General features: G+C 39.1%; 1 protein-coding gene across 4 annotated transcripts in view; it reads left to right on the top strand.

Annotated features, from left to right (window-relative positions):
• Nucleotides 1-23787, top strand: part of cacna1da (calcium voltage-gated channel subunit alpha1 Da) — a 141335-nt gene that overhangs the window by 81473 nt on the left and 36075 nt on the right. For 2 of the 4 annotated variants that reach the window (XM_088338217.1, XM_088338219.1), the window contains exons 21-31: nt 3805-3864; nt 3943-4002; nt 7359-7465; nt 10267-10354; nt 10437-10544; nt 10620-10672; nt 10750-10896; nt 11492-11693; nt 11791-11949; nt 12912-13022; nt 16943-17026. In XM_088338217.1, coding sequence (XP_088194343.1) covers nt 3805-3864; nt 3943-4002; nt 7359-7465; nt 10267-10354; nt 10437-10544; nt 10620-10672; nt 10750-10896; nt 11492-11693; nt 11791-11949; nt 12912-13022; nt 16943-17026 — 1179 coding nt within the window. The remainder of the gene's footprint in view (nt 1-3804; nt 3865-3942; nt 4003-7358; nt 7466-10266; nt 10355-10436; nt 10545-10619; nt 10673-10749; nt 10897-11491; nt 11694-11790; nt 11950-12911; nt 13023-16942; nt 17027-23787) is intronic. The other 2 variants (XM_088338220.1, XM_088338218.1) reach the window with 1 other exon arrangement.

Genomic DNA, 23787 nt, shown 5'->3' with positions numbered 1-23787 from the left:
TTAATTGTGAATTCACGGTCCAAGAAACCGCCTATTATTTTCAGGAAATTCTAATATTTTTTATTATTATTATTAGTAGTAGAAACGATACTCAAACCCTCAATTACACTGAGTTCAATTGCTCTGCCCAAATCAAATTGTGTAGCCCCCATAAAGATTGTTTTAGCACTCTATGATATAACATAGTGAAATATTTCTAACGAGTCAAAAGTATCATGTTATAAAAAGAAATTCATAGATACAATAATAATATATAATAATAAATACAGAAAATAATAATATACAATGGCTATAAACAAATCTTTGTAGTGTTCTGAATTTGGGAAAATTATAAACAAAACAAAAAAAGAATTGTGATAAGAATATTTTTGGAGCCTGCTAGGTCCTAAACAGGCTTTATCTATACAATACTGTACAAATACAAAATAATTTGATTGGGATATATTAAACATACAGTACATTTAAAAATATTCTTGTGTACGTAAATACTTGCATAATACTAAAAATTTAAATTTAGAAATATTTTTTTTATATTTTAATTTGTTACTTTAAGTGTTTTTTGTAATTTTGTTACTCTTGACATGAACATCCTATTTCATCAGGTAAGACATTTTTCAAGGTAAAACAAGAAAACGATGGAGCGATTTTCTGTTGTATTCCAAGTACTGTACAAGGTGATGAAGTTGTATGGACAAAAATATTGTGAGACATTGCCCAAAATTTGAAAGAAATGTTTAGTTTTTCTACGCCTATTAGGCTTTTCTCGAATGTATTGTCTAATGGTGTAAACAGAAAATGTTTCTTTTGTACGTTTCTATTCATAAGATACAAATATGAATAATTATGATCCAAAAGAAATGAAAGGATATTGTCCCATTTAAGGATACATTTGATTTTGGTCCATTTGTTTAAACTGACAGGGTTCCCGCGGATTCTTGAAAAGTCTTAAAAGGCATTGAATCTATTATTCTAAAAAAATGCCTGAATTGGCATTCAAATGTCTTAAATCCAATTTTCAAAAGTCTTTCAAATGTGAACACATTCCTAAGATTTACGTATGTTAGAACTAAAAATATTTAACATTTCTTAAATACTTTTTTAATAATTCACCAATTTACTTTGGTGGCAACATGGCGTGACATCAATAACGGAACTATCAAAACGGTGATGGGGTTTCAGTCGGGCCTTTTCTCAGCAGACGCATGTGTTAAGTATACCCACAATACATGTAGCAACTGCGGACTGAGACGTTTATTTTTACTCTGGACCATGGCTGTCTGACGAAAATTTTCCCAATGGCTGTGCCAGGTAATGTGTATGAGGCACGGTGTATTATGTGCAAGAAATATCTGTGTTTTGGGGGGGCTTTGTTTCAACTGTGGGATTTTTGGTCTTAAATTTGATTTCGAAAGCCATTAAAAAAGTCTTAAAAAGTCTTGAAACAAACTTGCCTTAAGCTGCGGGAACTTTGTGTTAGTGCCATATGCGAAGTTTTATTAATGTAATAATGGTCTGTGCAGCCCTTCGAGACTTTTTGGGATTGATTTATCAGTGATATAGGAGTTCAGTGGCCCCTCCGCATACAAGATTGATTTGTGCCCTGGATTGAGCACTTATCTAGAATTTCTCGTATATCGAACAAATTTTCCCCATAAGAAATAACTGAAAAACAAAGTATCCGTTCCTGTTCTTTGAAAATTATCCAAGTTAACTCTAAATAGCTATAAAACACATCTCCCTGATCACTAAAAAAATATTCAAATAAAAATCGAACATGCAAGTGCAGTAATATTATACATAAAACTATATTAACAAATAAAATGTCAGTTTGTTATGAGCACTTACTATAGAGGTAGTCAGTGTCTGCTAACGAAAGGGGTATGCGTCAAGTGGAGGAGTGAGGGAGCACGAGAGACTGTTGGCAAGAAATGCATGTGCTAAGTGGGACGAACTGAAGCTAACACTTGGCCCTCTAGTGAAAGTGTACACGGATTCCCTTATTTTGGATTTTCTTTTACCATATTTATTTGTGCACAGTGGTCATTTTTTTGTACCTGGAAAATAATTTTAAGTTTGTGTGTGCATTATATACAAGGTTATATGGTAGTATATTATGGTATCTGTGAAATGATCAGCGCAAATCTCGCTGACCACAATCGCAACAGATTGGATGCAACAGGAATCAAACCCAGGTCGCGGCGCTGATATAGATGGCTTACATGAGGCATTCAAATGTATCTCATTAACACACTATTTTTATTCACGGTACCGGAAAAGAATGTTAGAGAATGGAGGAGGAAAAATGTTTTACAATTTTTTAATCACTGTGCGCGTGATACACAAGTACACGTTATACACGAATAAATATGGTATATGTTGGACAAGATTTGTTTCGAAACGCATATCGTATCTTTAATTTCTAATAACTAAAGTGTTTGTCTGCAGGGGGGCCACTGTATTTATTCAACAACATTAAACTGTGACTTTGATATCATAATTGAGTGCAATTTCTCTGGGAGGACGATGTGGTTTTCTTTACCCAAATCAAATGTCTCAGTATTTTTGTCCATACAATATACTGTGTATTTTCACCGCATTAATGATTAGAGCTACAGTGGGACCTCTTAAGTTTAAACCAAATTAGTTGAGTAAATACAGCTTGAATTGTTCCCCAGAAATAAAAAGGTTTCAGCACTTTTAAATTACTAACTATTGTACAGGATCATTGAAAAAGCTTCTCAAGGGTTAAAAATTTAAATTTTGGATGAAGTCCTTGTAAATGCCTTAAATCGTTGCCATGTTTCTCAACGAGTCTGCTTAAAAATGACAGCGACCCTGCTCTCTGGTGTGATTAACTGCAGCTGTCATTAGTTGGCACCGTATTGTCCTACGAATCGTTGTCGCCCCCTACCGGCCCCCCCTCAAGAGGACAGGTCCATGCTACACATAAACAGGTCACCATTGAATGTGAATTAATGCAAAGATTACATATCAATTATGGATGTTTATTATTGGTCCATGCAAAAATTGAGAGCAGTGTTTCCCAATGGTAAATTTTAATGGAAAAAAACTTCCTGCAACTGAAAATGTAAGCTTCATAAGAATGTCGTTTTTTTTTCTCAAAAACGAATAGATTTGCAGGTTACATGTAGAATGTTAATCATAGAAAAATGTCTGGCTCTGCAAAACACAACGCACTGGAATTGTTCTTAATGGTACTGGAGAAATTGGAAAATTGGCTCTGAAAGTCCCTAAAAAGTGTGTGAATTTGGCCTTGAAAAAAAGATATTCGAACCCTGTACGTATTATCTCTTGCCCAAAATTCGAATCCTGGTCATGTAATTTACCTTTTGGTGCTCTAAACAACTAAACGTTTTTGTGCTTAACTAGCAAGAAGTCACTTGTTTGTTCCATAGGAAATCTTATTTCTTTTTATATCCTTTTTTCATGACTGCAGATATTTGTGGTTGTGAGCCTGCCAGCTGGCTTTATTAGCCTGCAGATGCTGCAAAATTTTCTGTATCAACCAATTAATCGTGCATCTCTTGAGTCACCTTTTTGGTAATGATTTAGGTCACATTTCAAAATGTACTTAAGAGGTTCCACTGTATTAAGTAGATCCACTGAGGTATTGCTCAATTATGACACTGCATACAAGAAGCCGTCTAGTCTTAAATTTAATATTTTTTTTCTCCCAAATTTACAAAAAAAGAAAAATTCTAAAATAATGATAATTTTTCTGTAATGATGTATAAATTTTATCAATGAACTGTCTTTGTTAAACATCTACGTTGCTTTTTGCAGATACTTGGTTACTTTGACTATGCTTTCACGGCTATCTTTACTGTTGAGATCGTTTTGAAGGTAAATGTCTTGTGTCCCCTGTCCGTGCTGTTCTAACCACCCACCCAATAACCCTGCACACATGTGGTTGCCTTCCAGGTCCTAGGCTATGCAGATTATGTCTTCACTAGTATGTTTACATTTGAGATCATATTGAAGGTAACCTCTTAAGTGACAAAGAGAGCCTTGCTGCATTCTCTCCTTGTGTGTCACCCGCCACTTAAAACAACCTGGCTTGTTTGTTTCCTTTCTCTTATTTACTTTTTTGCTTTACGGCACCTCTTTTAACAATACAACTCGATTTGTTGGATTTGTTACTTGCATATTATCAGTAACAGAAACGCAAGAGAGAACTTGGGGGAAGGAAACAGAACATTGAGCATTACATTCTACTACCATGGGCGTCATATTATAGCCAGGAGGGGGAAAAGGATGCAAATGAGTTTGTATTTTTGAGGAATGTAACTTACCAAACTCCTGGTATTTTATTTGAAGCATTGGCTGAAGTTGAGTCAGAGGTGATTTTGTTTGTTGGAGAAGCTGTGGATGGGTGCTCAACTGCAAAGTCAACTCCAGTCAAAGCAAACTCCATAACTCATGTACAGTCTAGGGGTTGAACCACATTGAATGTTATAAGTTTCAAAGTTTCAAACTGCAATCATGTGTTTTGGAATTAATATAGGTTTTCTCTGATGTCAAGCAGTGGTCAATCGCCTCAACAAATCACACAAAACAAAAAAACGATATCAGGATCAATCACCTTTTTATTTTGAAACCCAGTGTGCGTTACATAAAAGCAAAAACACATCCATTATGGCATATAAAGTCCTTGTTTAAAGTACTTATGGGTCTGAGTAGTAGTTCTTAATCCTGTTGTAGCTACCAAACCCGACCAGTTTTTGATGCACATTTACCAAACCCAGGGTTCGTACGGGTGCTTCAAATCCTTGAAAATGCATACATTTTAATGTCGTGTTTTCAAAGATTGAAAAGTGCTTGTATTCTGGGCATAGTGCTTGAAAATGCCTGTAATTGTTGCCACATTTCTCAACAAGTCTGCATAAAAATTCCCTTTGATGACTTTGCCATTGCATTTCGTGCCTCATGATTAACGGCAGCTGGCATTAGTTTATAAGGGTTTCTACTATAAAATGTCACTGGTTGTGTCCAAGAGAAAAGTCTTCAAAATGTGCTTGAATCTGGACATGAAATAGGTGTACAAACCGTGCTAACTGTAATTTAGTGTTAAATAAAGTAGTTTTTCCCTGAGATCTGCGACTACTTGAGCCATGATTTCTTTACTCGTGTTCTCTCCTCTTTCGCTGATGGTGTAATTTGAAAGAGGAAATTTGGACGATTTACCTTTAGCCACTGTTCCAAGTGTCAGTTTCACTGTCTGGCTATACAAGAGATTCGCTAATGGTGTGTTGTTTAATTTGTTGATGGATACAAATCCAAGAGCAAGCAGAGATGCCTTTTTTTTGAATCTGGCTCTCTTTACCTCGAATTCAGCCATAATTGTGTACTTATATTCCCTGCCTTAACGCACTTTCTTGAAGTGTTTCTTTAGCTTTAACGGTGCGAGGCTAGAGTCCCTCAACTTGGCATGGCAAATCGTGGAGATAGGATACTATCTTGTTCCGTGATACACAAGAGTGCATGCCATAGTTATTTGTCCGGCCACTTCCTTCTTCTGCTCTTTTTTTGCAAAACCAGGTTAAGAACCTCTGGTCTAGAACTTTCATATTAGATTATATGGCTTGAAACACCTCTTAAAGAGGTTTTGTCACTATCAGCCTTCTACAGATAGCCGACTAACATTTTTGCAAAGTTAGCTGGTCCCTGTGATGCTAAGAGCACTGGTTTATCCACTACTTGCGGGGTTATTCATACTGTTTGTATTGTACAAACAAGTAAAACACGGCAAACATGTTTTTTTTACATGACAGCGATGTTATATAGTTTTCAGCTAAGTATTTGTCTGCCTCGAGTTTTTAGCACCACTAACAGTCTCATCGTAAATCACACTCAGGTTTCCTATTGCAGTAAATTATCCTCCATTTCTTCTCTTTTTTGAGTAGAGTAATCCCCCGTTTATCGTGGGCTGTCACTAAAAAAAGACCATGATAAGAGAAGTAGAAACATTCATTTCAATTATTTTATTATTAAGTACTCTATTGTAAACTGAAACCAAAGAAAATTCCCATTTTACAGGCTCAAGCATTTGTTAAACCAGTAAAACTACTCTATAAACACTTTTTTATTTACAAATACCTACTCTACCCTCAAATATTAATAAGCGGGGAGACTGTTTAGCCAATAAGAATGTAAAACACAATATATGATCCAAATCCTTGAAGTAGCAAAACCACGAAAAGTAAGCCACGTTACAGCGAGGGATTACTGTACATATATTATCTATTGAACAGACAAGAGACCATATTGATGTTTTCATTATCTCAAATTTTGGTTTTACAATTTCCGACTGCCTGCAACATCTGAATGTGATTGGATGAGGAAGTTTGAGTCGTGCTAGTGCAACTAGGATGCTAAAGCCTGTATTCAGATGCAAAATATTATACATGTTTATACTAATTGATATTGAACATTTTGGGTCGTTCAACCCCTAGAACAGACTGCTTTTCAGATGCACAAAAGAGGGGGCAAAATCAGCCATGTTTCAGCATGGGTCAGTCAGTCTGCTACTGGATAGAGTGCATTGAAATGTGGCAGTCACCTGGACACAAACTAGGCAGCTTGTAGGCAGCTTGTATTTGACTCTTAAAACTGCCCAACACTGGCTGTTTGCATTTAGTGTCTACACTAACTGTGAGGGGACTCCAAATTTTCATGCACTTTTAGAATTAATCCTTCACTTTTATGATTTGACGATAGAGACATTTTGGCTGTTTTTTCTTCTCTGCCTGTTTTCTAATTGAGAGTCGCCTTCCCTACTTTGGGCGCTATTAAAGAGCATGATAAAAATGAGCTTTAAGAGAACGGTCCGCATGAATGTGACAGTAAGATCATTTTTACCTTCCAATCTCTGCCTTTGAAACTCCTGCAGGGACTTACTATATAACTGTAGCCATGGCAACAAAATGCATGTTTTCTTGCCATTGTAGATTGAGAAACGAATGACTTACTACTGCATTCATGTCAGTAGGGGCCGTGGGGGTGGCGACGGTAGATTTTAGCCCCCTTTTTTTCACCACTTTCAGCTCGCCACCCTCAACCAGAGTGAATTACAAGAGTGTGGCTAAGTGTGTGTATGTTTTGCAAAATAATGAGGGTAATACAAATGCTCATTTAAGACTGTATATATTTGTAGTATTTCACATGTATGTATTATGTGTACGTATGAATGTATGAGTGAGAGAGATTTTTTGTAATAGTGTATTTAAATAAAGTGTGTATGTGATAGTGTATGAAGTGTGAATGTGGAGTTGTGATTGTGTTTGTGGTGTGGTTTCCTTTGTCATTTGCTCCGCTGACATCTTGTGCCTTTCACTCAGATGACGACATACGGAGCTTTTCTCCATAAAGGAGCTTTCTGCAGGAATTATTTCAACCTTCTCGACTTATTAGTTGTGGGAGTGTCTTTAGTCTCCTTTGGCATTCAGTAAGTATGAATACATAAGTAGTTTATTGATTTACTAGCCTTTGCTTCACAATCAATGCCACACAATACTACCATCAATTATTCACTGAAAGAAAGGCCACAAACCATGATGATGCTTCATATTATTTTCTTATTAACAGTGTCTGAAACAACGTCTGCCCGGACACCCCGGGCGTACATCTTTTACGTCGGGCGTACAACTTACAAAACGTCTCCGCCCGGGTGGCTGACAACATTTTCAAGAAAAAAAAAAAGAAAAAAAGATTTTATTTCAAATCAAACGTTTGTTTTTTTCCGATTTTGGAAATTCGGTTCGTTTGGCAATTTGCATACTCAGCAGCCAATCAGAACCCTGCATCAAAAAACGTAGTGCTTCCGGACTTTCCTGAGCGTTATAAGGTTGTGCATATCATTTTCCAAAATAGACACACAGAGAACACAAGAAAAATGGATAAGTGGTTAGGAATCAGGCCAAAACCTCAGCCCTGGAAGAAATATTCAAAAAAAGCTAAAAAAAAAAAAAAAAATTAATGACGGTACAAAACCTAAACGTACATTAAAAGCATCGTGGAAAAAGGAGTTCACGTGGGTTGTAGCAACGACGCAACGCAAACATTGCATGAATGAATATGAGTTAATACAGGTACATAATGATAGCAGATGGACAGCGATGTCATATCCATGCAATGAATGTTACAAGTAGATTTATAATAAACTTAATTTAAAAGTTTTGTCCTTTTATATATTCTGATTATCAATCCTTAATACTTTGCAACAATGTTTTGGGGTTTTTTTGCGATTAGTTGTCTAATTGTGTTTCAAGTTATGTAAAATGGGGCAGGCAACTTTATGGCGGGGCAGGCAACTTTTCAGAGTTGTCTGCCCTGGTGTCCTGTAACTTTTTTGTCCTGAGTTTCAGACACTGTTATGAATATTTAGTATGAATCTATACACATCATTTGGATTCCTTTTATTGATAGAACGATTGGGAAATGAATATCACTATTTTTCAGTGTCTATCAACTGGCCAAAAAGTGATTAATTCAGAGAATTCAAATTTGGTGGTGTACGCCAGCATCTCTAGTAGTCTCATCTCTTTTCATTAGCTGCACCGCTTATCCTCAGTAGGGTCGCGGGGTGCTGGAGCCCATCCCAGCAATCATCGGGCAGTGTGCAGGGGACACCCTCAACTGGTTGCCAGCCAATCGCAGGGCACACGGGGACAGACAACTCGCTCGCTCATTCACACCTAGGGACAATTTGGACTGGCCAATCCACCTGAAATGCATGTCTTTGGAATGTGGGAGGAAACTGGAGTGCCCGGAGAAAACCCACACAAGCACGGGAAGAACATACAAACTCCGCACAGGAAGTCCGGTAGCTGGATTTGAACCCACACAGGAGGTTCCCAAGACCTTAGAACTGTGCTGCACACGCGCTAACCACTGGGCCGCCGTGCTGCCCATGTAGTACTCATGAAAAATATAGACTTTTTGTTTTTGCCTCTAAATTTATAATTAGGATAATGCGTGGTACATTTTGTATTTTACATCAGAAACATCTCACAGTGGAACACAAAAAATAATTTTAAAATGTACGGAAATATTGTTAATATTATCCCAATTTACTTTGAAATGTACTTACCGACAAGTGAGGTAATAATCGAGGCTTATTCAGGAAAGGAAAGCTAATATTGAATGCTAGCCGGTGGATGTGCGTCACAACTTTACATCTCCCCTCTACTAAATAAGCATTTGCAGCGAAAGTCAATCCAAAATATTCCATAACATTATTCTGTTGTATGATAGCCTTCTAGTTTAAACACAGTATGTGTCTAGAAACAGCTATTTTGAGAATAATTGACGAGGGATGATAAAATCAATGCAGGTGATGTCCAATATGGCTGTGCTTTAGAAATAAGTTGAACTATGATTGGTTGTAAGCTAATGCTAATTTTTGTCTTGAACATCACCATATTTGGACAATCCCTTGACCTTAATTGGGTACACAATTATTTGATGATAGGTTATATAATGAGATTGCTTGAAAGATCATTTTCTCCATAGTATTCCCCCCTTTGATAATTTAAAATAATGACCCACAATAATGTCATCTTCACTCAACACCAATCTCATAACGGTCACCCCCAGAAATGGGTAAAATAGGTTGATTCTGCTTTTTAAAAATTATTCTAAAATGAAAATGGTAATAAAAGTGCAGTGTTTTGATTAGGGGCAGCACAGTAGCGCAGTGGTTAGCGCATGTGCGGCACAGTTCTAAGGTCATGAGAACAAACCTTCCTGTGTGGAGTTTGCGTGTTCTCCCCGTGCTTGCGTGGGTTTACTCTGGTTTCCTCCCACTTTCCAAAAACATGCATGTCAGGTTAATTGGCTGGTTCAAATTGTCCCTAGTTGTGAACGAGTGAGTGGGTTGTCTCTCTGTGCCCTGCGACTGGCTGGCAACCGGTTCAGGGTGTCCCCTACCCACTGCCCAAGGACAGTTGAGATGGGCCCCAGCTGCCCCGCAACTACTGCCTACTGAGGATAAGTGGTGCAGATAATGTATGGATGGATGTTTTGATAAGTGATGCCCCATAATACAGCATAATATTGTTAGCAAATCCTTTAGGTTGATTTCCCTTTTTTTTTTTGCATGCCATTATACATTTTTGGCATACGTGTGTGAAAAAATACATTTTTGCTGTATCACTTATTATCAAACCTTTTAAATTTCATTTAGAGTTCTCTCAAACAATCTATTCATTAAATATCAATAACACTGTGTGTGGTTTCCTCCTCCAGGTCATCTGCCATCTCAGTTGTAAAGATTCTCAGAGTCCTTCGTGTCCTGAGACCCTTGAGAGCCATCAATCGAGCCAAAGGCCTGAAAGTACTGAACAGATGCCAGCAACCATCTGTGATATCACCATGGTGCAGCGTGTCTGAATAAGTGCATATCTTGTTCCCAACAGCACGTGGTACAGTGTGTGTTTGTGGCCATAAGAACAATCGGCAACATCATGATTGTCACCACCCTCCTCCAATTCATGTTCGCCTGCATAGGGGTACAGCTTTTTAAGGTCGGTACTTATCTTCTATCAAGCATTTTTGTACTCAATCACCTGTGTAAATGATGCACATGTTGTCTTTGACAGGGAAAGTTTTACCGTTGCACAGATGAAGCCAAGTCCAGCCCAGAGGAGTGCAAGTGGGTTTCCATTGTCATGTCCCAGCAATGTAATAATAAATCTACATTTCAGCCTCATAATAAATTTGCATTCTCAGAGGCACGTACATCCTGTATAAGGACGGCGATGTGAACCAACCCACCATCCACAAACGAGTGTGGCACAACAGCGATTTCAACTTTGACAATGTGCTTATGGCTATGATGGCACTGTTCACCGTGTCTACCTTTGAAGGCTGGCCAGCGTGAGACTTTATCCACACCTGTTTCATTACATTCGCTGCAATTATTAATAAATATTTGAGTAGCTACTGTGCACTAAATTGGGCTGTGACACAATAAAAGAATAATACAGTATTACCTCAGTAATTTCTGTTAATGTCGGGGGGCATAAGCCCCAGCTAAACATAGAATTCAGAGAAGTTGCGATGGCCTTTGATTAACCCCCCCAAAGGTCAAACTTACCTCAAGATGGAGTTAATCAGGCACAGGCAACAGCTGGTGCCAAACGAGCGGGCACAGGTGAGGGCAACAAGTAATCATGACATAAGGTATCCATGAAGTTGAATCCCCACCAATGTGTTCCTTTAGTTATTGTATTTGGCAATACTGTATCAATTCTGCACATAGGAAATCATTTTCTGTTGTAATGGTAGACAGCAAGAAAATGGAAAGCGTTCCACATTTTTAGAAATAATTAAAAAAACTCAAATAGGCAGACTTGCAAGAAGAAAATGAAATGCACAGAGACTAGTACAACATATTGCTCTAGTGCTAGAATTTTCTAATGTCAGAACAATATTACTAGTATTATGAAATGTTTTCCTGTCCCACTTTCAGGTTACTCTATAAGGCCATCGACTCCAACAGGGAGAACCTGGGGCCCATCTACAACTACCGCGTGGAGATTTCCATCTTCTTCATCATTTACATCATCATCATCGCTTTCTTTATGATGAACATCTTTGTAGGTTTTGTGATTGTCACCTTTCAAGAACAAGGAGAGAAGGAGTATAAAAACTGTGAACTTGATAAGAACCAGGTCAGGGCCACCGGCACAACTTATACCAGGTTTTCGGAACTCTGGGTCAAATTTAAATGAACAAATCTTAAATTGTTGCTTTTGGTTGTCTGTGCAGCGTCAGTGTGTGGAGTATGCCTTAAAGGCCCGCCCACTAAGGAGGTACATCCCCAAGAACCCATACCAATACAAGTTCTGGTATGTGGTCAACTCCACTGGCTTTGAGTACATCATGTTTGTGCTTATCATGCTCAACACTCTCTGCTTGGCTGTGCAGGTAAGACGTAAAAACATAGGCATGGTGACAACTTAAGACAACATTTGATGAGTATTGTCTATCTAAAGGAGTTATTTGGTGCCCTGATGTTACACTAAAATCCAGACTACAAAGTGCACCTGAATAAAAGCCGCATGCTCAAATTGAAGAACAAAACTCGATTTTGTCTTCGTGCAAACCGCATTGGATTTTAAGACGTGTGAAATCTGGTGCACACATTAAAGCCTCTTTATCTGTACTACGAGTTGCTTACGTCACGTGTTTTCGGATCGTATGACCAATCAACATAGAGACTACCGGAGAGATTAAGAAAACAAGCACATATTTAATACTACGCTGAATGGGGACCACAGTCACCCTCACCCAAAACACAAAGCCCTCCCCAACATGCCCCCTTGATAGCATTTCCTGTGTGCTGTCTGCTCAGAACTCAAAGGACAATACATTGATTTCAATGAAGACGATTCAATTAAAAATCAGCAAACATGTAAGCAGCGATAACCGAAGCGGGAGGTAGCGACAAAATACTGTATATGATTAGAGTCGGCAAAAACATAGACCAATTGGACTGTTACGGAAAAGCTGAGCTCACTGTTTTCGCCTGTCTTGTGCACACTTGAGGCGACCGAGCGGCATATTATCAGACATGTTTGATACTGAGGGCCACGCAGTTTTTCACACCTGACTGATAACAAATAACCCTGGTAAATAACCCTGGTAAACCTACGTTTTGATGAATCATACAATGTTTAACTGGACCTCTAGAACCTCTGCAAACTACGTATTCTTCATTGGTCTAAGATGGCAAAATGTTATTTTTTGCCACAAAAAAGGCACATAGTATTTAACGCCAAAGTGTTTAAAATGTAGCAAAAAAGTAGCGGATTCTATTGTAGTCCGGATTTTACGCTTTCTTAAACCCCAAACTTTCCACTAAAATGTCTTCACTGTACTTTTTGCAGCATTACGGCCAATCAGCACTTTTTAACTATGTCATGGACATCCTCAACATGGTCTTCACTGCTGTTTTTACTGTGGAAATGGTTCTCAAGCTCATTGCTTTTAAGCCCAGGGTGAGTAATGTCAATGTCTTTATGTAACCACGTGACTTATATAATGTACTCCCAAAAGGAAAGACACAAAACACGTATTGGATCTTTTACATTGTATTTTTGTTTTGTTTTGTGTTTTACCCACAATGAGTATTTATCTATTTTTACATTCCCCTTGGCTGCCTGGAAATCAGTTATTTGTTGCCAAGAAGGACAGGATGCTCGTAAGAGTGTGTGTGTGGGGTGCAGTGCCCTGTCATTGCAAGCATGCACTATTTTGTGCAACACCTTCTTGTATACTAGGGGGTGAAGAATATCCTTTTTTTCAACTATGTGGTTTAAGTTAAGTCAATAAGGAATTACTTCATTCACATCTACAAACTGCTATTTTTTCGTTATTTCAGGTTTAGGCAGTGACTTTTTGTTGTAAATATTACTCCTCAAAAATAATTTTATGAAAGGAGATGGGCAAGAAATAAGAACTCACTTACTTTGTCACGACCAGAACGGAATCAGAACCCAAATGCGTAGCGTTAACCACAAGTTTATTGATAGAAAGAGGAAGGGCAGCGCCCGCGATCCGGTGCTCTCTGGACGTGGGAGGGAAGCAAGCCGCTCACACAATCAGATTGAGATCCAAATACGGAAGTGGATCTTCTGTAGCGGGATATGGCGGTGTCAGGAACATAAAAAAAGCTGGATAGCCGGGACAGGAGAGCAAAAACGTGGTCGGGATCAAAAAACGGTCGTAAGCCGGGACGGGAGAGCAAACGTAGTCGGGATCAAAAACAGGTCGTAGCCGGAGACAAACGGGGAGATCCGTAACTTATGAGTGGTAAACGGGTGCAAAAAGCGGGACTGACGGGAGTCAGGGTCAAATGCTTGCCCTGTAACAACAGAGGTTCGCTGACGGACTGACAACCGGAGAGTGAAAGGACTGGGCTTAAAAAGGGACAGGGAACCAATCAGTTAGCCCGCAGCGGCTGGTGCCAAATGAGCAGGCAAAGGTGTTGCTAATAAGTAATCATGACAAAATTGGCCAACGCCAAAAATATGATCAGCTGTAAACCTAAAGAGAATATTTGGAAATTTTTATAATAAATGTTACGTAATTATTTTTTTGTTTATTTATTTTGCTTCCGGATGTTTTAGATTATGTATTATTGTTTACTTTTTGATTACAGTTATTTTTTGTTTTTTTATATATTTGGATATTCATTCCGTTCGTCTCCACTTATCACAGCTAAATTTAAATAATATAATATATAAATATATGAAAGGTTGCTATGTTCACTTGTACTGTATATTTATTTCATATTTACTTTATATTTCATTTTATTTTTATCAGTTTATAGGGACACTGTAATGTTTGACCACTAAGTATCACTGCATTGTGTATAAAGCACAAGGAAGAATACGAAATAGGAAGGCGCAAAGTGACCAAGCAAATCATTATTGTTTTTTTTAAACAAATTAAGTTTTTTTAAAAACAAGAAATCGCAAAATAATATACCATGTTCCTTTATATAAATCAGTATAAATACCATCAAATTGATCTACTTTTAGTTTAGTAAAATCAAATAGTTTAGTTCAACCCCTAAAGTATACATCATTTTCTATAATGAACAGTTCATTGAGTTGACTTGAGTGCTTTTTCACGTTGTCCATTCTGGGATTCAGTAGTTTGTCCTTGGGGTGGTTTTCTTTCCATCTTATGAACATTTTTCTATACAATAATCCCTTGTTTCTCCCAGTCTTGAGCTACACGCTCAAGGTCACAAAACCCAAAATTGCAAGACAATTTGCACGTACTTTACAGTGAAGAAGATACGTATTTGAAAACCCTGCTATTTTACTATTTCTCCCACTTAGAAATCATGGAGGGGTCTGAAACTTTCATCGCAGGTGCATGTCCACTGTGAGAGAAATAAACTAAATAGAAAATCCCCGAAATCACGATGCATGATTTTTTAAGGATTGATTTGTGTAGCTACAAATAAGTATTTGAACACCTGTGTATCATCTAAAATTCTGACACTGAAAGACCTATTAGTCCGCCCGTTAGAAGTCCTCCTGCACTCCATGTATCATCCCGAATCAGATGCAGTTGTTTGTGGTCGTAAGCTGCATAAATACACCTGTACACCCCGTAAAATCTGTAAGACTTTAACTCGTAACATGGCGAAGAACAAAGAGCTGTCCAAAGAAACCAGAGACAAAACTGTACACCTCCACAAGGCTGGAAAGGGTTACGGAGCAATTGTCAAGCAGCTTGGTAAAAATAGGTCCGCTGTCAGAGCAATCATTAGAAAATGGAAGAAGCTAAACATGACGGTCAATCTCAATCGGAGTAGAGCCCCATGCAAGACATCACCTCATGGGGTCTCAATGATTCTAAGAAAGGGGATGAATCAGCACGGAACTACACGACAGGAGTTGGTCAATGACCTCAAAAGCGCTGGGACCACCATTTCCAAGGTTACTGTAGGTAATACTCTAAGATGTCATGATTTGAAATCATGCATGGCACGAACGGTTCCCCTACTTAAACAAGCACATGTCAAAGCCCGTCTTAAGTTTTGTGGTCAGATGAGACCAAAATAGAACTTTTTGGTCATAATTCCACTAGGTGTGTTTGGAGGAAGAAGAATGAAGAGTACAATCTGAAGAACACCATCCCTACTGTGAAGCATGGGGGTGGTAGCATCATGCTTTGGGGTGTTTTTATGCACATGGGACAGGACGAATGCACTGCATTAAAGAGAGCATGACTGGGTTTGTGTATTGTGAGATTTTGGGGAACAACCTTGTTCCCTCAGTCAGAGCATTGAAGATGGGTCGTGGCTGGGTCTTCCAACACGACACTGACCCGAAGCACACAGCCAGGAAAACCAAGGCGTAGCTCCGTAAGAGGCATATCAAGGTTCTAGCATGGCCCATCCAGTCTCCAGACCTGAACTCAATCAAAAATCTTTGGAGGGAGCTCAAACTCTGTGGAGGAGTGGGCCAAGATCCCTCCTGCAGTGTATGCAAACCTGGTGAAAGACTACAGGAAACGTTTGACCTCTGTAATAAAAAACAAAGACTACTGTACCAAATATTGACATTCGTTTTCTCAGGTGATCAAATACTTATTTGCAGCTATGTCACACAATTCAATCGTTAAAAAAATCATGCGTAGTGATTTCTGGATTTTTCTTTTTATGTATCTCACAGTGGACATGCAGCTATGATGAAAATTTCAGACCCCCCATGATTTCCAAGTGGGAGAAATAAAAAAAATAGCAGGGTGTTCAAATACTTGTTTTTTTCACTCTACATAAACTCTACAAGGTGTTTTTATATACGAGGAAATTTTAAACAGCAAAGTTATTGACTCAATGGTAGAGAAGAGTTGGAGTGACTGTTTACCCAATCAGGATGTAGAACACAATTAACTATGAAAACTTGCAATGTAGTGAAACCATAAGAAGTAAACCGAAACATAGCAAGGGATTACTGTATCCGTTTGGGTGCCAACAAAAATATCTGTTCAAAGTGTGTCTGTAACGGCAAATGAAGACTTTTTAATTTTGGACTGACACCGTACTCGGCAACCAACATTCAAACTCACTCAGGGCTATTTCGGAGACGCCTGGAATGTGTTCGACGCCTTGGTTGTGATTGGCAGCATAGTAGACATTGTTCTCAGTGAAATCGATGTGAGTAAGGTCCATAATTTGCAATGACTCTAGTGTTTGTTTGAGATAGAGTGGTGTCTTCCTACTTGCCGCCGGAGCTGCTGACTTGTTCGGACTTTCCACTTGATTGTTTTTCCGATTCCGCTTAATTTATCTCCTATTTTTCTTCTTTTCTCTTCATCTTATGTTTTCATTTGGCTGGCTTCTTGCTGCCATTCATTCCTCCCTCCCTTGCATCTCCATGCCGTGCATTAACTACAGCACTATTTCGCTGATGCTTGGAACACGTTTGATGCCTTAATTGTCGTCGGTAGCGTCGTCGATATCGCTATCACTGAAGTGAACGTAAGTACAACTTTCCGCCGACTCAGGGCAAACTGAAGCTTTTCAAGAAGCTCTTTATTACTTTGACAAGCGTTGAGTAACATGACTGAGAGTATTTTAATCAGTGTTTTGTTAATTTGAGCTATGATGATCCCTCCTTAGCTTGATACATTTTTTTAAATGCTTTGTTTGTAAAGCTTCACTTTGCCTGTTTTTTTTTCAAACAGTTGTTCTCTGGTTTCTGCCTTTCTCCTGATTCTGCAAACGTTTTGGCTTAAAGATGACACATGTGATAACATCTGAATTCCTGTTTTTTCGCTGATTGTTCTCCTCAGTGCACATGTCTAATACTTACTTTGTTCATTTTGTTTCCATAGAAACTTGTAGAGGCAAGTATGATAATCCAATTGTTTGAGTGTACCCTTTTGTTGAGAACAACTTTATCGCTAGCACACCCCGTCACAGGACAGATTTATCAACAGCAAGTTTTTGGTTGAGTTAATTGGTTAGGGGCCGGTCACACAGACATTTGCGGCTGAATCACGGCCAGAAATTTCTGCCTTTGAGGCGGACGCTATTGGACGCATTGAGATCGCCATTCAGACGAGATACAGCGGTGCTTAACACGAGGTCGGAAATTCGCGCGTGGGTGGCAGCGCGAAACTGTTTGGCGCTGCTCAATTCCTCAATGCGCGGGTACACAGCCTTTCACGAGCGTATTGAGGCTGAACCACGGCCAGAAATTTCTGGCCGTGAGGCAGAAGCTGATGAGCGCTGTGGGACTTTTTGAGACCGCCATATAGACGAGATAGAGCAGTGCTTTACTCGCGGTCGGAAATTTTCACGTGGTTGGCCGCGCTCAAAACTTTTGAGCTGCTCAAAAGTTTGAGCACGTGTTAAACCGCGTGCCGCACACGTGGTCAACACGAGGAAATGACGCGGAACGACGTGTTCTGGCCGCGGCCAGGGCGTGCTTACACATGGGTAGGACGGGAAATTTCAGCGGGTAATCGTGGGTGGAGCATGGTAATTGCATGTTCTGCGCCTGTATCGCGGTGTTATTACGTGAAATTAGCGTGTTACGCGTGTGACAGTCAAACGCCTTTCTCCGCGTATAAACAGCGCGAATGCCGAGCACACGTCAGTTGTGCTCGTGACGTCAAGGGGGTGAACATGGATCCCCGTCAGCGTAGTTTCTCTTCATTTCGAATAAATCTTTCGGTGCATTCGCAATGGTCGCAGCAAGGCTTTAAATCTAGGACCTTAGCTTTGCCTTTTGGCTGAGAGTAAGAGTCCCGGCTTCTAAGCTTTGTAGCGTATTATGATAATGGATAATGAATTAAGAACATAGACCAATAACACTAAATCCCCCCCCCCCGTCAGCGTAGTGACCTCGTCTTAATCCATTTTTATTTCTTGACATTTCTTTTCAAGATAATAAAATAAAAATGATGCCATAGCTTGAAATCTCGATCTTCAAGGGACTGTGTCTTGTGCGGTTATGATTTCTACAGCCCGGGGCCGAGATTTGCATCCCCTCGCTAATACAACCATTTTTACCTCGTTTTATCTCACTTTTAGGGAATGTAATGGCGAACACAAAACCACTTCGTCTTGCATTTGTTGGAAATGTTATACAACTTAAACCATTCCGTCTTTGTTTTTGTTGTGAACGTAATCGAACGGTAAATCCTCCCCCCCTCGCGTGAACGCGCATTCTGCTGCGCTTCCAACGAAAGCGATCGTATTCTATATGAAACGCTTATTAAAACTATAAAGCGAGCTAATTGGGAGATCCTAGTCTATATAACGTGATTATTCCAACAATAAAGTGCGATCGTATTCTACAAAATGCGTTTGTTAACGTGGATGAAAAAGTCACGCGAGGGGGTGGGGCGGTGTGGGTGTTGCGTAGGAGTCGGATTTGGGCACAACACCGGCTCGGGAGCTTTTATACCCGTGGTCCACACGAGAAATTGACGCAGAAATGACGCGATGAGGAAGCGGAACAGTCGCCGGCGTCTGTTTTGCGGGCATACCACCGATGAACAGCGGGTTGGTCAATTTTGCGCATTTTCCATCCCGGGCAACCACGGGCAAAAAAAAACCGCAAAATTTTAGTCGTGATTCAGCCGCAAACGGCTGTGTGACCGGCCCCTTAGTTTTGATATTACATGATCAGTGAATTGCCGGAAGAATTCAAAACGTTAACAGTTCTCGTTTCATTGTTAAATTTGCTTTGCAGACAATGACTTGAAGAAAACTATTACAATCACACTTGAGGTTTGGGTCATTAAATATGAGTTAAATAATATGATGCTGTTTTATTTTGGGGGGTAGTAAATAATAAGGATGGAGACGATTAAAGATATCAGTGCTAAAGGCTATTTTTTAAGGATAAATTGAAAATTAGAAAGACCTAGAATTTACAAATATAATTGTATATAACGTCAAGGAGAATTCTAAGATGATATACATCCTTCATTCTTTAAAATTAGCTGTGGAATTGTTTGTGCTCAAAGTCTTGATTCATGGTCCACTCTCAATGGTAAAATAGTTGAAGGTGTGTACGTTTTTAGAACAGTGTCCTTCCCCTTATAAAACTATGTTTTTTTTGTTTGTCCTTCCTTTTTTGAGACATTTTCAACAACTTTAATTCAACAATATATCTGACAATGTACTCAGCATATAGTTTATCTTTGCTTTTGGCCTTAGTAGTCTGTTTACTGGTAATCTATTGACAAAAATCGTTAAAATACAATAGTGGGTGAAATTTGCCGACCCATTTAGGTGTGTAAGGTGTACCCCAACTCCAACCCATCAAGCTGCTACTTCCTCCCCCTCTTGAGTGCTGTTTTTTTAGTTGCAGTGCTTTTATATGAGAGACCTATCCCATGTCATGTTCAGTTGTATTGAGTGTTTGCACGAATATACTAAGGATTTTTCAGAAGTGTGGTAACTTATTTATATGCATGTCTAATATTGAGTTTATGTGTGATGATTGTAATTTTGTGCCAAGTCCCAATTGATATTTCACTAGCACTTTTTAAAGGGTTTTGCTTAGTCGATTTTCTATTGAATGTTGTTTTTCTGTGGCTCGCATTGCACGCGGTTGTAGTTCTGTGTGTCTGGCTGGATCATACTTGTGTCATGCCTCATTTCAATTGCCATTAAGTCTCAAAATGCATGCAGTGGACCGCTGGTAGTCAAAAATACTACAATTTTTATTTCAAAGAGTTCATTGTGCAATTGTTTAGAGGGTTTAGTACACATGTAGCACATTGCAAACCATTTTCCAGAATTCTACTCCAACCACATGAGTTATATACTGTACTCCCAAAAGGAAAGACACAAAACACGTATTGGATCTTTTACATTGTAGTGACTCCAGATCCATACATCCATTATCTGCACCGCTTATCCTCAGTAGGGTCGCGGGGGGGCTGGAGCCCATCCGAGGCATCTCCGGGCAGTGGGCAGGGGACACCCTGAAGTGATAGCCAGCCAGTCGCAGAACTGACCTCAGAACTGTGCCACACATGTGCTAACCACCGCGCCGCCGTTCTGCCCGACTCCAGATCAAAGTTTAAAGTCAAATTGTGTATTCAGTGATATGCACACTTTTTAAGTAAAATAAAATTCGACAGTAATCCCTCGGTTTCCGGAGTTAATGGGGAACAGAAGCCCTTCATGAAAAGTAAAAATTCTTGAAGTACTGACGCTCCTTCATAAAAGCCCCTAAGGGTCAAACACAGAACACAAAATTGCAGTTTGATGGAAATTGGAGGGTTTCTTTTTTCAGAGTAAAGCAATTTGAAGAGCGGGTGTACTGTATAGCTGCACGCTAGCATCGTTTTATGGGTAATGGATTTGGCGTTGGTGAGTTACAGGCTCGGCAAAGTTAGCTTATCAGAGTTGCTACATAGCCTAACAGTAGCAGTAGGCCGGACCTGCCTTCTTTCTCGACGCCGCTTCAGTCGATAATAATCCAAGGAGCACCATAGTGATCAGCATTAGTCTGCACTCTTCCAACTTTTTTTTTTTTTGTATTGTCGGACTAACAAGACGCTAAAGGCTATCTGTTGCCATGTTTCGAAGTTTGTTTTAATGCCCATATTGACATGTGTGCCGCCCCGCCCCGCTGTTTGACACAGGCAGTCACGCCCACCCAACAAACACACGTACAACCTGCCCTCGTGATGATATCTTCTGATTACCGCAGAACACAATGCACAATACGTTGACATCAATGACAATTAAGACAATTCAATTCAAAATCCACGATGCAGTAAAACAAAGCGCGAAGTTGTGAGGGATTACTGTATTATAGTAAGTTATGTAGTTACACAGTACACTGCCCCCAGGGGGTGAGGAAATACACTCCAAATATTATACACTTGTGGTTAATGTTTAGGTGGCATTTAAAAAAACAAAACAAATATATATATATAGCTGCTACACACATGACTTACCTGTGCCCACTGTATGTCACGACTTGTCGATATTTGTGACCTCTCCAAATGCATGCTGGGAAGCGTCAACTAACATCATTAGCTAACATCTTTTTCATGTCCCGCCTCTCCCAGATGGCCCTCGGCCACCCGCTCCATTCCCCTCCGGTTAGTGTTGTTTGTTTTTGTGCCGTTGTCCTTCTGTTGTCCTTCCCTCGCCACATCATTCACATGCAACCTCCAGACAAAGCGGCCCTGAGATGGATTTGTATCCCATAGTTTAGATTTGTGCGTGAATTTGAAATAAGTTGCCTACATTATGTTATGGGATTTAATACAAGTAATCTGTTAAAATATTTATGTGTATATTTTGTAGGAAGCCAAGTGTTTCTCAACTGGTGGGTCCCGACCCACTTTCGAGTCAAATACATTTTTTTAGTGATTCACCAGCCTTTGCCTCGGCAAACGAATGCTAAGAAGAAGGAAAAATCAGAGGATCAATCATTCTCCTTAACAGTAGAAGGCGATAATGCCTTGCTTGATCTCTTCCTTCTTAGTCAATCAGCGCTGTCCCAATTTTCTTTTAGAGGGACTACATTTTATGCCTTTGTTTATATTATTTGCTTTTTCTTCCCCAAATAATGGGTCCCAAGAAAGCTGTTGCTAACGGAAAGGAAAAGTGGAAAACAGTTACAACAAGGAGTCTGAGAAGGAAATTATTTCAAAATACAAAGATGGTGTACGAGTATCTGCCTTTAAAGCACAGCTCAAAAGTACAGAAAATGGTTTAAAAATGTTATATTTCTAGCTTTTCTACCAGTCTATTAATTATTATCATGTACATCAGTGTTTTTCTTTTGTTTTTTGAGCCAAGGCACACTTTTTTTTCATTAAAAAAATCTTGAGGCACACCCTCTTTGTTTAAAAAATGAATCTCAGAACTAGTTTCTTGCTATTGTTATTTTTGTTTTGTTTTTTAGTTCAAATAATCATATTGCTTAAAACGACGGTATAGTTTTTTTTTATCTTCTGAGGTTATCATGGCTCAGGAGGTAATACATGTTATTATTCGTTTTGGTGTATGTTTTGCTGTCATTTTGTTTTTTAAAAAACATATCAAAAATACTAGATTTTTCTATTACCATATTTCTTTGTTTTATAAAATAATAAAATGATAAAAATAAATAAATTCACAAAATCAAGTTCGCAATTTTTTTACATTTGTTGTATTATTAATCCTATCTGTTCAAAACTAAAACTAATAAAAAGAAAGGACTATGCAGCCTTTTAGAGTCAAGTCAAGTCAAGGGGATGCAGAGCAGGTTGACTTCCTTATTTGAAGGCTTCTTTCCCTGTTTTCTTTGTAGGTTCAAAGCCCAGTGATCTCTTCTCCTTATTTTGAGTGTCTAATAAAGTTTAAACTGTTTTTAAATTTAAAATTAAAATTATATAAATTATCAAATATATTTCCCTGCACGACCGCATAAGCATATTATTGGTATTTAAAAGGAATAAAAAAACTGGAAATCTACTGCCACCTACTGATATGGATGTACATTAGTTACTCGGCTGATGACCTGAAGAAATCAAAGAAACTGAACAGCGGCATGCTTTTTTCACAAAGATAAAATTGGTCAGTTCCTAGCGGCACACTAGACAAGGTCTCACTGCACGCTAGTGTGCCCTGTCACACTGGTTGAAAAACACTGATGTACATAATTGAATCATTATATTAATATTTTTAAGTATGTGGCTATTTTAAAGCAGTTTTAGGGGGTCGCTTATCGCAATGTAGTCTTTTATGCGACCATATAAGGTATTTTAAGTCGTTTTGAATTTGCTGGCCATTTAGTTTTTTTTTAAATAAAGGTGAATATATTCTACTATCTTTGCTTTAAACTACACAATCCTTTCAATCAACAAATCTGATTTGGATTACAGATTGTCATACCAGTTGAGAACCACTGCCTTAGGGGCCGGTCACACAGACATTTGCGGCTGAATCACGGCCAGAAATTTCTGCCTTTGAGGCAGACGCTATTGGACGCATTGAGTTCGCCATTCAGACGAGTTACGGCAGTGCATAACACGAGGTCGGAAATTCGCGCGCGGGTGGCAGCGCGAAAAAATTTTGCGCTGTTCAATTCTTGAGAGCGCGTGGACACAGCCTTTCACGAGTTTATCGAGGCTGGACCGCGGCCGTAAACTTCTGGCCGTGAAGCAGATGTCGTTGGGCGCTGTTGGACGTTTTGAGACCGCCATATAGACGAGATAGAGCAGTGCTTTACTCGCGGTCGGAAATTTTCACGTGGTTGGCCGCGTTCAAAACTT

Source organism: Urocampus carinirostris, chromosome 6 (assembly GCF_059441175.1).
Source record: "Urocampus carinirostris isolate Australia breed hairy pipefish chromosome 6, RoL_Ucar_1.0, whole genome shotgun sequence".
NCBI classification, from domain to species: Eukaryota; Metazoa; Chordata; class Actinopteri; order Syngnathiformes; family Syngnathidae; genus Urocampus; species Urocampus carinirostris.
The sequence above is the reverse complement of the archived record's forward strand: the minus strand, read 5'-3'. Positions and strand labels throughout refer to the sequence as shown.